This window comes from Harmonia axyridis, chromosome 2 (assembly GCF_914767665.1).
Source record: "Harmonia axyridis chromosome 2, icHarAxyr1.1, whole genome shotgun sequence".
Taxonomy (NCBI): Eukaryota; Metazoa; Arthropoda; class Insecta; order Coleoptera; family Coccinellidae; genus Harmonia; species Harmonia axyridis.
Window position 1 is genome coordinate 5,567,188 of NC_059502.1, and position 14,910 is coordinate 5,582,097.

The window sequence follows — 14,910 nt, forward strand, 5'->3', positions numbered from 1 at the left end:
GCGCACTACGTCCATTTTATTTTGTTTAGTGATGAAGCGCACTTCTGGTTGAATGGCTCCGTCAACAAATCTGCCGCATTTGGAGTGAGCTTATCCTCAAGTGTATGTCGAAACACCGTTACATTCAGAAAAACTGACTGCTTGGTGCGCTTTATATGGGCTGGTGGAATCATTGGTCCGTACTTCTTCAAAAACAATGATGGCCAGAACGTTACAGTCAATGGTGATCGGTATAGAGCCATGATTACTAACTTTTTCATTCCTGAATTGAACAACCATGATGTCCAGGAGCTGTGGTTCCAACAAAACAGCGCAACATGTCACGCAGCTTGTGCCACAATCGATTTATTGAAAGACACGTTTGGTGACTACTTTCTGTGGGGCTATGTAAAGTCATTGGTCTATGCGGATAAGCCACGAACCCTTGACCATTTGGAAGACAACATTCGGCGTGTTATTGCCGATATACGGCCACAAATGTTGAAAAAAGTCATCGAAAATTGGACGTCCAGATTGGACTACATCCGAGCCAGCCGTGGCGGTCATATGCCAGAAATCATATTTAAAATGTGATGCCACAAAATTATCTTGCGGATAAATAAAATTCATGTCAATCGAATAATCCATCGTTGTTTTATTGAAATTTGAAATTCTATAGCTCTAAAAAAAACATCCTTTACTATAAAATTGCCGAATTGTGCATCTCCCTATGTCGAAAGTTATTCCTGAAACAGATGAAAGCTCTCGCCGATTCTGCTGTAATTTTCTGCTGCAAGCGTCGAACAACAAACCTCTAGAGAACTGGCAATATTATTTGCATGGCTCGACAATGCCATCCCCGCTATCTTGATTGCAATGTCTGGATTAATGGAATTCTAAATTTATTTAGCGGAAGTGACTTCTCTGATACTGGCGTAATTTTGATTGACAATACGGGCAACTAACATATTCAATTTCGGACTCGAATATAAACAAGATTTGATGACTTTGAGTTTTTTGGGCGCATGTTAATTTTATACAGGGTGCCTGGTGAAGATATATAGTAAATTCAGCGAGTGAAATTAAGATTTTAGTTGTTATCAATTTTTTTTTAATTCACCTCTTTTCAAGGTTATAATAGTTCAAATCTAAGAGTAGGCTTTTTTGGTTTCTTGTAGATTTATCGTATCTGCTACCAATTTTAAATTCAAAGAATTCTCTAGTAATACTCAGGAAAGTCTTTATAGCAATCTTTCATTGTCCTATGTACCTCCAATTCAGGAACACCCTGTACATATTGGATAACTAGTGTTTGAGAGGTTTAAGGAAAATAAATAGAGCTAGGTTTGAATTTCCCACAATTTTAGCAGCAATTATTACATTTGAATTCTGTCATAAAACAGAGCTGTCAAATTAAGTGCACGAGATGAGATTTCGCTTTAATACGTCAAATAACGAAAAAAAAATGAAGCTGTAACATTTCTATTCAATACAGCCTGAGAGAAGTTGAGAGTTATGATTAATTTTTGAAGAAAGAAGTGTTCTTGGAGGATTTTGTGGCTTACCTTCAAACTTCTTACATAATTTCAGAGCTTCGAGGTTATAGAGCATGTAAAATGTTATTTCTTGCAGAAAAAGCGAAAATTTACTCAGTCAATGGTGACCAAATCATTGAATTAACTTACTTGTTACAGATTCCGCGGTTTAGTTCTGCACAGACTTATTTTCTCGGAGCTATTGTAATTGCTTAGATGACCGAGCAAGAATATCTGAAGATTCACATTGTTTCTCAGAAAAACATATTCAGGAAGATAAATCGATACGATATTTTGCAAAGAATTCAATGTCATCATTCTTCGAACCATATTTTTCAATCTGGGTGATTTGATATGCTTCGTAATACGAAATAGTTTTTGAACGTTAATGTGCCAATTACACCCTTAAAGATCACAGAACTGGATATAGGTATATATGGTCTCTAAGGGCGCATCAATGAACTAGAACGCAAAAGCTCCTGTCCTCACGTCAGTGTTGCACAATTCTTTTTCTTTATTCTTCGATAATTTACTATTGGTCAAAAAAATACGTCTACTATTTGATTTGAAACCTCCAGACCTCATGAAAAATAAAATATTTTATGCTAACCAGAAATTGAAGAATCTAAAAACATATTTACAGAGTTGCATAACAAAAATGAGCATTAGGAAACTCATTATATTCCAAAGCATAAGCTAACAAAATAGAACTAGTGCTCACCTACCTTCTCTCAAGAATAAAGTGTTCCAATCACCTACCTTGACATTAGAAGGAAATTGGTGAAAAGCAATTTAGAAATTGCTGATTGACAAATGTTTTTATTCAAGTGTACTCCTCTTCTATTAAATTAGTTTCTTTATTTCTGATTTCTTCTAGTGTTATAAATTGTATTCTCATTTCTTCTTTATTATTATGTATTTTTGATAACGAATTTTTTCTTCAGCTTACAATTCCTGAGCATTCATAAAATGACCGAAAGCATTGTATAATGATATATTCATACATTAGTGAAAGATAGATAGATGTTCTTTATTCACTCAAAAAATACATACGTCGCTGTCTATTATTCTTTCATAGTAGGATTCGAGTAGTCTAAAAGGAAGAATTTTAAAAATCTTCATTACCTGCTTCAGTTCTTAGGCTCCATAAAGCAATTAATAAATTGATCGAATCGAAATCTCTCCCAAAACCACCCAAAATACCGCTTCGATAGATACAACAAAACCACTCAACAGTTTTCTCCACTTTCAGATCCGACCAGCTCATAGATGGCACCACGCAGACGACGCAGCCTCCCCCTCAACCTTGGACCAATCACCACTACGCCATCTTCGAACACCATGTAACTCCAAAGACTGAATCACCAAGCAGCCCGCCAAATGGGTGCAAACATGGGCAAGAACACGTCTCTCTTGGACGCTCTACCATCTGGCCAAGGCACCCTCCACGTAGTGATGCTGGGCTTGGACTCGGCCGGCAAGACCACAGCCTTATACCGGCTCAAATTCGACCAATACCTGAACACGGTACCGACCATAGGCTTCAACTGCGAGAAGGTCAAAGGCATGATAGGCAAGGCCAAAGGCATCAACTTCCTCGTCTGGGACGTTGGCGGCCAGGAGAAGCTGCGACCCTTGTGGAAGTCCTACACGCGGTGCACCGACGGGATAGTGTTCGTGCTGGACAGTGTGGACGTGGAGCGCATGGAGGAAGCTAAAATGGAGCTTATAAGAACGGTGAAATCGCCTGAAAACGCGGGTGTTCCAATTTTAGTGCTTGCTAACAAGCAGGACTTGCCTGGTGCTAGAGAGCCTCGTGAACTTGAGAAACTCATGGGTTTAACTGAGCTGGGCGGTGGAGGGAGCCCTGGGGGACACCTCTGGCACGTCCAGCCGGCTTGCGCCATAACTGGCGATGGGTTGCAAGAAGGTTTAGAGGTGCTCTATGAGATGATTCTGAAACGTAGGAAGCTAGCGAAAGAGAGGAAGAAAAAGGCGAGGTAGACTTGTCTGTAAGTTTGTAGGACGCGGTGTGTAGTCAATATTTTTAGGGTTAGGATGGAGTTTAAATGGGTACTGTCCTTGTTCTATTGCTTGGTTTTTATTTGACTCTACTTATAGAATAATGTTTGTTGCCAATAACAGAAGATTAAAGGCTGGAATAACCCAAATCTTTTTAATGGAATTTTTTAATGAGAGTTGGACGTCCGTTTATCATGATAAGTAACTATAGATTACTTACCAATTTACAAAAATTTGTAAAATGGTTTGTTACCAAAAATTTAGGGTCACATCTACTATTTTCATTTATATGAATGAATAAATATTTTTATTCATCGTTTATATTCGTTATTCAAAAAAATTTATATCATGTTCGATAAAATAATATCGAATTTATAAATAATCAATTCACTCTTGATGATTACATCAAATAGTATTGTTACTTTTTTTGTAGACTTTCCATTATAAAGTTCAAGTATAATTGAAATTATTGGTCACGTTAGAAAAAGTTAAAAAACTAGAACGTTAATTCTCAACCTAACGAGTAGGTAGGTAGGCTAACGAGAATATTCATTATGATAAAATTTTAATAATATTCTTTATAAACCATCCATGATACTACTGATTTTAATTGCTCAATACCAGGTATTCTTCAAAAAAATCGATTGTGTAAAAATATTATCAACTCGTATAATAAATCAAGATTCGAAATGAATGTTGAAATTGTTCAATATATATAATTAATTCTCATGCTGAGGTTTTCTCTTTAATTTATAGTTCGTTCAGATTGATTGGAATGATATAAGTAATATATTTTCGCTGAAGCGTTGCTTTCGCGTGGTTCAAACATTTTGTTATACTACATTCGAGGTTTCTACGTTTAATAAGTTATGAAATCCTTCAATTATAATCTTTTTTATGTGGATTCAATATTCGAAGAAGAGTTCAAGATTGTTGGTAGACACAAGTATGTATTACTTTTTAATAACAAAGTTTTCTGTGAAATATCATGTTACTGCAATAACATACTTTGGAGATATGATCTACAGGCTGATCCTAAAATGGAGGTTCAAAAGAAAATGAGAGATTCCTTGGATATGGACCCTTAAATGTTTTGTTTTCGAGATACAGGTGTTTCTTATAGTCCTAAATTTTTTGTGATGATAATATCAGCCTATCGAATCTTTATTATTTCACGCTACAGATTGTGTAAATAAGTATCAAAACTTATAATTCATTTATTTATCATAGTTTACTAACTGGATCTTCATAATAATTTGAATTTTTCTGAGAATTACCACAGAAATGTTTTCTAGAAATCGGTAAGAGATACAACAAAACCACAATAAATCTAAAAAGTGTAGTACTGGACCAAACATTCTTTTTACATTTTTCTAAACTTCCTGTGCTCCTCCAAAAAAAAAAAAAACTGGAGGAAAGTAGAGGGCACTGTTCTAGAAAAATTGCTTTCAAAATTGGCATATCACTTGATGAAAACTGCAAATTGGAATAACTATGCCAAATTCAAGTTGAATATCTTGCGAAGGAAAATTTTGAAAAAAAATCATACTAAGTGTTTGCGAACCAATGTTCATCATCATGATGATGATGATGACGATTTATAGAATTGAATTTTTGATACCAATTGTTGATTATGTTGAAATTGGAAGTATGTTTAAATTATTTTATTTATTATTATTGATCCAATGGGTTCTATAAATACGAGATTTTAAATGAAGCGATTTCATTTCCATTTTGAATAACTACATTATTTTATTCATTGAGACCAAAACAGGAATAAGGTGCCTGATATACTGACACTCTCATATCCTTATCCAATAAACTTTCATACATTACAACCAATTGACAACCTTATAACGAAAAATTTCCATAAACGTATAAATTTTTATGCTCACTGAGATTATTATAATCATCGGTGTAAAAGATGGTCCTGAAGTCAGGAGTCTGGAAAGAGTGGAATGATAATTCATCCATTAAGAAACTGTCAGATCTTTATCTCAAGCGAAGAAGAAGGCAAGGGGAGGAGAACAGCATCTTTCTCTTGAGCTGTAATTACTGAGACAGAAATACGACCCTAAAAGAAAACAATCCGAAAATAGAACAAGGTGTTCGACCCCTTAGGTTTATCGCCTTGATCTTGATGGATTATCTTCTGAATTTGCGATAGGCTCAGTTATGATTTTAGTATAATCCAAGACATCTTGAAAAACGTGGGTGGTCTTAAGAATGCTGGACTTATTTTCGTTACATTTTAGGCCAGAAATCATAATGAAAAGATGGAAGATATAAATAATATTGACCAAATTATACATAAGGTAGTATTTACATGAAAAGTATAATAAGGAACAGAACAAATTGAAATAGAAAAATGAAAATAAGTAACTTCAAATTGATATGAATATTAAAATAGATTCTGTTAATAAAATTAACAAGTATTTTGCGTAGTAGGTAAAAAAATTAATGACCTACAGTTGAATGACTTGAAACATTGGAATATAGTTAATTTGACAATGATTCATGCATATATGATTAAAAAGAATCATAAAAATCTGAGACAAATGTATTTGGAAACTTAATAACAATGCTCTTTCTGTTCTTTCATATAGGAGATCTGTTATTGGTGTAAATGATTTTAGGAACTTATTTGAGTTTATTCTTCAAGATTTTAATCGATCCAAGGATGGTACCCAAATACTCCTTTTGATAAAAAAAAATTATCGAGCCACAACCTTGCCTCCTAGAAACACGAACAATTTGATACGCAATTTTAACTAATGTGACTTTTTATCAATTTTTACGGACCTTATTTTTATTCCTTATCATTGCGAAAGGCTGAAATTCTAAAGTGTGTACATATGATAGTTTTTCTATGTGTATTATATGATATGTATAAAATTGATATTATAATGTGTGTACATTAAATTTGTTTGTTAATTTGATAGGCAGTTTGTATGTTATATAATTACTAAGCATTTCTATATGGCAGCTTTCCACTTTTTGATGGAGATGTATTAGCTACAAGATTTTTTGATACGAAAATCTTTAAAATTGTATTATAACGTAATTTTCAATTCTCATGTGTAAAATGTTGTCATCAGATAAAATGCATTGTTTGATAACAGCGAATGTTATTATCGTGCTATCTTCTAGTCCAATCATGGAAATAGAAAAACGTTGTTAATTATACCGCCTTACCACTTAAGACCTGACAATTGCACGATAAGTGTAATAATAGTGCAAGTGTTCCCATCAATTGGTAACTGTTGTACAATGTTCGAGAGTGAAAACGAATTGTAGACGAAAAAATATACCTTGAGAAGATTCTCATGGTTTAATTGTAGTTGTAGGTCATTATGAAGTATTTACTGATTGTATTTCACTTCAGTACTTTCAATGTTGTTTTTTATTCAATTACACTCTGCAAAATTTAAATTCTCTTGAAATGACAAGGTGAAGAATTTCTCGCAATTTTTTATCTTTTCTTTGAATTACATTCTTTTTTGGCATCTGTCAATGTACTTTCTCACTAATAAATCACTTTTTCATGTGATAATTATTTCAATTGTTGAAAGCTGCTGATGATTCTTCAATACGCTGCAGGTAATTTATTTGCCACAACCAAAGTGCTCATTTATAGATTATTTATTGTTATTCTCCTCAAGACTCGATATTATGATGTTGCTCGATGAGATCGATATATTGGAATGGAATCTATACAAATGAAATACGGTTATCTAATTATGTTCTCCTATGTATTGCCCCGATGTAATTTATTTTTTATAAACCACAACTTTTTGTGATAAATGAATATTGTTACATTTTCAACTAGAATTGCTTTTCTAGATACCTAGCTATAGTATGCAAATCAAGTAGACTGTTTGTACATGTATTTTCCCATGCATGTAGATCATAAACAGAATATTACTGATGTAAGTTGTTGTAATTATTGATAGTTCCCTGTTGTAAATATGTACCTATTGACTACTATATAGACATCATTTGTAAATTAATTATGCAATATATTTGTTTTCTTAAGCGTATTGAATCTATTTCTCCTATTCATATTATCAATATTTCAGGTTAAAACGAAATATGTTAATTTTGTTTCCTCCTTGATAACTCCTTGATGTTTCAGTTGAAACATTTTTTATAAATTACATAATTTTTGAGATAATTTACTGTCTCAAGTTAAATGACTCACCTAGTATACAGATTGGCCACTTTTTTAATGGAATTGTATTGGTAACTTTTAAACCATAAGAGTTAGAAGGTCGGTCAAATGGAGAAAAAGTTGCATGGATAGAAGCATTATCAAGTAGTTCAAACAAATCCACATTATCAGGGCCGGTTATTGAGATATCATTGGAAAAGTAAATTTTGTCATTTTGATTTTTCTTTTTTTCCAACTTTATTTCAAATATTATCAAAAAATATTACAGGAATTTATTATTCGACAGTAAATCATCCTCAATTTGACGTAATCAGATTTCGTATCCAACGTTTCGTACTCTCTGGGCCATCCTCAACCTCATTTTTTTCAATACAGACCTGCATATTTTATGACAGTTTTCGAAAGAACTTCTAACGCTGAATTCAACGATATATCATACAATGTCATTCAAAGTTGATTTTCAGGTAATTTTGACTGTTATCCAAATTTACTGGTGTGTATGTAAGAAAAAACAAGTCTATCAACGATATCAATGTTCTGAACCAAATTTCTTTGAACCCAGAAAAAAAATCAAGAACTGTGACCAGTGAATGGAATTTAAGTTATTTCGAAACGTGTCATAAAATATGCAGGTCCGTATTGAAAAAAAATGAGGTTGAGGGTGGCCCAGAGAGTACGAAACGTTGGATACGAAATCTGATTACGTCAAATTGAGGATAATTTACTGTCGAATAAAAAATTCCTGTAACATTTTTTGATAATATTTGAAATAAATTGGGAAAAAAAGAAAAATCAAAATGACAAAATTTACTTTTCTTATGATATCTCAATAACCGGCCCTGATAATCTCGATTTGTTTGAACTGCTTGATAATGCTTCTATGCATGCAATTTTTTCTCCATTTGACCGACCTTCTAACTCTTATGGTTTTAAAGTTACCAATACAATCCCATTAAAAAAGTGTCCACTCTGTATGCACCATATACCATCATTTTCAAAAATGATCTTTATTTATGTCTCCTCTCAAAGAATCTTAGGCAGACAGTATGAATGCACAACCGTGATACTTTATTCATGTTATGGATAAAAAGTTAATGAAAGAAACAAATCTAAACTAATTGGCATTGCATACGACATGAAATCGTCTTGTATAATCATTTTTTCCCGTTAAATCGAGCCAGCTGGTCATTGCGTTGAAAATTGCAACATATGGAAGTCAGAGATGATGACCGTTAAATCTTTATTGGATGAAGTTGAAGAGGAATTCTGCAGGATCTGTATTAACATCGGTAACCGTAACAGTAGTCAACGGGCTACAGCAGCAATATTCTCAGTTGTTCTTGAGCGACGCACACGGTTTCGATTCTTCACATCACTAACTGTGACTACAAAATAATTTATTCAAATCGAGAAAAAATAGGCACTTTTCAAAATCCAATTTTTAGAAAGTCACATATTTACTACAGATAAAATAATTATTGAATAGCTTTTTCGAAACTCTTGGAGAGTTTATTCAAATTGAAAATTTAGGTCAGTCTCTTTGTCTAGGGTTTTCAATTCAGTGGTAATCATAAATAAGCCAGATTTGAAGCCAAATCTCTAAATTCTTTTGGTTTGAGCAACACGCAAAAGGCGATTCAAAACTATTTTCGATGAAAACATTTTTAAAGCGTGGCATGCTACTAGAATGTGATTATAGATGGAAAAAGCCGTAGTGGATGCAATTACCAACTCGAAAAAATCATCTCTGTGGAAAACATCGCTTTTCCTTCATATTTTTTGCCCTATTCATCTCACCGTTGCATGCTCAGTGTTTTTTAATGGAGTCTGGCATGTGAGGGGGTTCAGTTCGTTAACGAACTGAATGATATTATACAGTGGCGTATCCTTCGGAGCGGAAAATGATCCGGAAAAATGTTTGATTTCATTTTCTGTTAAAAACCCCAAAGAAAATTCCTCATGTTTGTAATAGTTCAGATCGTCTAGTATAATTGAGGAGATCCATCTTGTCTATACAACTCGAAATATATTTGATATTCAATAAAACAGAAATTCAGAAGTTCAGAGTGAAAAAATTATAATAAGGTTAGAAAATTTGAACATTTCCCCGATCAAAATTAGTTAAAAAACTCTACAACTTCATATTTTTCTCTCCCTACGAGTTTACCAAATACTTCATGTGTTTCCTTGAATTCAGAGCATTACAACACCGAAATACAGCTTTCTTCATTCATAGTAAACGAAGACCCTATTGGTCACTGCAGGATGGACAGGGTGACAACTCTGGTAGCAGCTTCTTTTAGGTTAGCTCGACAAGAACCTCTGAGGAATTGCTTGAGATATTATGTACTGGACCAAGATTTTTTTTTTCAAATTACTATAGTTTTTGTAGTTTATTCGAGGATTTCAACGAGAAAACCTCTAAAGTGAATTGCATTTCATTCCTGAGAACTGTTCCATATACAGAAAAGCAAGATCAGGCTTCATACAGCACTGGCATAGGAATTACCGTAACCGCAAATATTAAAAACTTCTCATTTCCAGCGGACAAAAGACTCATTTGCCCGACTGCTGGCAACTTTCCAGTTTTCCAGCATTTTGAATGTTTACTTTCAGTCAAAGATGAAAAAATCTGTGTCAACGTCAACACCCTGACATCGACACATTTCATGTGTCGTGCAAAATATAGAAAATGGATGGTGCTGCTGACTTATAATGGGTCATATTCATATATGATATGTGCACGTATTATTTTTATAATATACAGGGTGTTTCACGAATAACTGAACAGGCTTTCAGTGCAGATGCTGAAACAGTGTTCAAAATATGTTCATATATTCATTCAAGTGTATCAGGTATCCCAAATTCTTTGTCTAGTGGGGAAATCTGAGAATTCCTTCGAACTAAAAATAATGGCACATTTTCGGTTTTTGAGAGAATTGATTTAGTGAAAACCGCAAGATAAATGCAACTGTTATCAAGCGAAAATAAAACAATGGTGCGAAATGAAAAATTCTCCTATTTTCTTTATTATTGGTGCTATTAACATAAAACAAAAACATCCTACAGACACTTTTTTCAGTAGAATCCGTTGGTGTAATCATTTATTTGTTATTGCCATTTGCTTTGAAGTTATAACACAAACTTGTGTTTTTTCAAGAGAAAACCATAACAATTTCCAAATAAAATTATTTTTTTTTCCTTCTCGAAAATATATACCATAATACAATAGAAATTTCTTATCAAACTATAATGATCATCAATAGTTTGTTTCCACAGAAAATCAACTAAGTGCCTATCTAATGGGTGATTTTTTTCGAGGTATATAACTTTAAATTGGCATTACTGTTCAAGACAGCTACCGATTCAACAGCTGTCAAGTGATTTATTCTCAGTTTGGTTTGGCAATTCATCATGGATAGACTCACGCCTGAATAACGCTTACAAATAGTGCAATTTTATTTCGAAAATAATGATTCTGTGCGGAATACTTATCGCGCACTACGTCCATTTTATTTTATTTAGTGATGAAGCGCACTTCTGGTTGAATGGCTACGTCAACAAACAAAACTGCCGCATTTGGAGTGAAGCTAATCCTCAAGTGTATGTCGAAACACCGTTACATCCAGAAAAAATGACTGTTTGGTGCGCTTTATGAGCTGGTGGAATCATTGGTCCGTACTTCTTCAAAAACGATGATGGCCAGAACGTTACAGTCAATGGTGATCGGTATAGAGCCATGATGACTAACTTTTTCATTCCTGAATTCAACAACCATGATGTCCAGGAGCTGTGGTTCCAACAAGACGGCGCAACATGTCACACAGCTCGTGCCACAATCGATTTATTGAAAGACACGTTTGGTGACCGCCTAATTTCACGTTTTGGACCTGTGAATTGGTCTCCAATATCTTGTGATTTAACACTGCTAGACTACATTCGCCGTGTTATTGCCGATATACGGCCACAAATGTTGGAAAAAGTCATCGAAAATTGGACGTCCAGATTGGACTACATCCGAGCCAGCCGTGGCGGTCATATGCCAGAAATCATATTTAAAATGTAATGCCACAAGATTATCTTGCGGATAAATAAAATTCATCTCAATCGAATAATCCATCGTTGTTTTATTGCAATTCAAAGTTCTATAGCTCTAAAAAAAACACCCTTTATATATATTTAAAATCTTCGGTTGCCACCAAGGTCTCCAGATTTAAAATCATTAGATCGCTTAGCACGCACGTATAAGATAGAGACAGAAAGAAAGGGGACAGGTCACTTGAAGAAGCCAACGCTTATTCCTTACGTGATGATTGAAATGAAAGCTCGTTCGCAAGGTTGAAACACGTAAAATTTTGAAGGAAAGGTTATTGAAGATGGCCCCCACTTCAATTTCACAATTTCGTTGGTATTTTTTGTACATTTTCTCATATTAATTGAAGCGAATGAAGACTGAGTTCAAACTGGGATAAGCTCTTTGTTTGGAGAACTGCTCCGTCCCAAATTTTGTTAATCCCATCGAAATGGCTACCAGCTGACTGGGATTATTTCTAACAAGTTGTAGATGCTTGCTCAGATAAAGATAATGACTATGTTACTGAATCCAGCTTAATCTGGTATACAGATAATGTACCGGATTTGTTGAATCTCTATGAAGAATTATTTTCTTGTGGATAAGTATTTTGGATCTTTTTTCACATTCTGTTTCTGTTTGAATCCTCTCATCTCTGTGAAAAAAGATCCAAAATACTTATCCACAAAAATCATGAGTGCTGGTGACAACAAAAATCCAAGTCGAAGACGAAGGTTTTTGCATCTGCACGAATGCTTTTTTTTTAAATATTACTTCGCATTGTGTTTTTTCGATTTTTTCAACAGGAAAAATTAAATTCCCGAATGATATTTGAAAAGACTATCTCAAGAGATCATAATTACTTGTTTTCAAGATATTGTAATCTTTCATGACAATACATGTCAAGTTTTGTCGCGGGTTAACTCGAAAAAACTGCTAACAAATGATGTCATACAGTTTTTTCCATCTAGAAACCATATTTTTAATTCAAAATTATTGAGCGTTTGTGATTTGTGAATTAGGACGAGGGTGAAATAGTCAACTTAAATTTGCCATAGATGTTCCAATTCAGTTTTCATTATGTGATATGCTAATTTTGAATACAAATCTACAGTGTGATATTTTTTCTGGAACATTGCCCGCTTCTTTGTCCAGAACTTTTTTTGTGGACCACTGGTAGTTTAGAAAAATGTTAAAAAAATTTGGTCTAGTAACGGGTGTTTTTTTTCGAGGTATATAACTTTAAGTTGGCATTACTGTTCTAGATGGCGACCGATTTAACAGCTGTTAAGTGATTTATTCTCAGTTTGGTTTGGCAATTCATCATGAATAGACTCACGCCTGAACAACGCTTGTAGATCCGTCGAATGGGCCCAAAATGAGATTGCCGTTGTTCCCGATTTTCATAAGCGAATTTTGTTTAGCGATGAAGCGCACTTCTGATTGAATGGCTACGTCAACAAACAAAACTGCCGCATTTGGAGTGAAGCTAATCCTCAAGTGTATGTCGAAACACCGTTACATCCAGAAAAACTTACTGTTTGGTGCGCTTTATGGGCTGGTGGAATCATTGGTCCGTACTTCTTCAAAAACGATGATGGCCAGAACGTTACAGTCTATGGTGATCGGTATAGAGCCATAATTACTAACTTTTTCATTCCTGAATTGAACAACCATGATGTCTAGGAGCTGTGGGTCCAACAAGACGGCGCAACATGTCACACAGCTTGTGCCACAATCGATTCATTGAAAGACACGTTTGGTGACCGCCTAATTTCACGTTTTGGACCTGTGAATTGGCATCCAAGATCTTGAGATTTAACACCGCTAGACTACTTTCTGTGGGGCTATGTAAAGTCATTGTTCTATGCGGATAAGCCACAAACCCTTGACCATTTGGAAGACACCATTCGCCGTGTTATTGCCGATATACGGCCACAAATGTTGGAAGAAGTCATCGAAAATTGGACGTCCAGATTGGACTACATCCGAGCCAGCCGAGGCGGTCATATGCCAGAAATCATATTTAAAATGTAATGCCACAAGATTATCTTGCGGATAAATGAAATTCATGTCAATCGAATAATCCATCGTTGTTTTATTGCAATTTAAAGTTCCATAGCTCTAAAAAAAACACTCTTTATAAGATACCGGTCACCCATCCAGATACTGACCCTACCAAGACCTGGGTCACTTTCGTGTAAAAAAAATTCTCGATCCAGACTTCATGCAACCAGGTCAGTAATCAACATTGCGGGTTAGTGAGATCTTTGCTTCGATGTTCGGAAATATATGTTCCAACGGGAGTGGTGATACACATCTAGGTATACGATAGGTGGGTGTGTTGGTGATTTGAGTCTGTGGGTGGGTGATACGATTTTCCGCCCCAGGTCATTTTAATGAAATTATTTCATTTGCTGGGTACAACGACCCTGTTATGCTGCCAATTTCCGATCCTGATTGGTAATAACGGGTGTCCAACCAGCACAATCTAGTTTGTGGTCAGACAATAGATGTTGCTTCCACTTCTTCGGCTGGTAAATTGGTCTCTACTCGTTGGAAAGAACGATATCTTATCTTTTCGCGTGCAGTCATAATTGATACCGACTGGAAGATGCGATCAACCAGAACTGATTTTATTTCAACTGACTTTTTGAGGATTCTGTAATAAAACTAACGGGCACTTGGAAAAAAGTAATAAAACTTGTTGTGTTACTAAATTGGAGGTACAAAAGACAATAAAAGATGCCTTGTTCATTGTTTGACTAATAGTGGCCTCATGTTTACAAATACCTAAGCTTATTGTATGACATCTACGATCTATTTATTTCGACTACCATTTACCGCTACCTCCATCTATTGCAAAACGACGGAAGCAAAGTTGTACAAGTTGTATGAATATGAATCATTTCCTAATTTTTTTATTTAATGCCGAGTAAATGAAAATTTGAATAGAAAAACCGCTGCCAACCACAGAATAACGTCCCCTCCTTCTTTCGAATATAACTGGAGTGCCCTCTTCGAATATTTGTTGACTGCGCCTTTTTCACCGATGCTTTGAGGGCTTTTTCACCAGCAAACAAGTGGCTAGAGGTCATCTATTTCTGATTGAACTCAATTCCGAACTTACC

The 14,910-nt window shown here is 34.7% G+C and overlaps 1 protein-coding gene across 5 annotated transcripts in view; it reads left to right on the plus strand.

Annotated features, from left to right (window-relative positions):
• The window catches only part of LOC123672504 (ADP-ribosylation factor-like protein 4A), a 73,966-nt gene extending 66,395 nt beyond the window's left edge, over positions 1-7,571 (plus strand). For all 5 annotated transcript variants that reach the window (XM_045606612.1, XM_045606609.1, XM_045606611.1 and 2 more), the window contains one exon: positions 2,767-7,571. In XM_045606612.1, the coding sequence (XP_045462568.1) occupies positions 2,895-3,518 (624 nt within the window). In that variant the 5' untranslated portion in view covers positions 2,767-2,894 and the 3' untranslated portion in view covers positions 3,519-7,571. The remainder of the gene's footprint in view (positions 1-2,766) is intronic.
• The last annotated feature ends 7,339 nt before the right edge of the window (positions 7,572-14,910 follow it).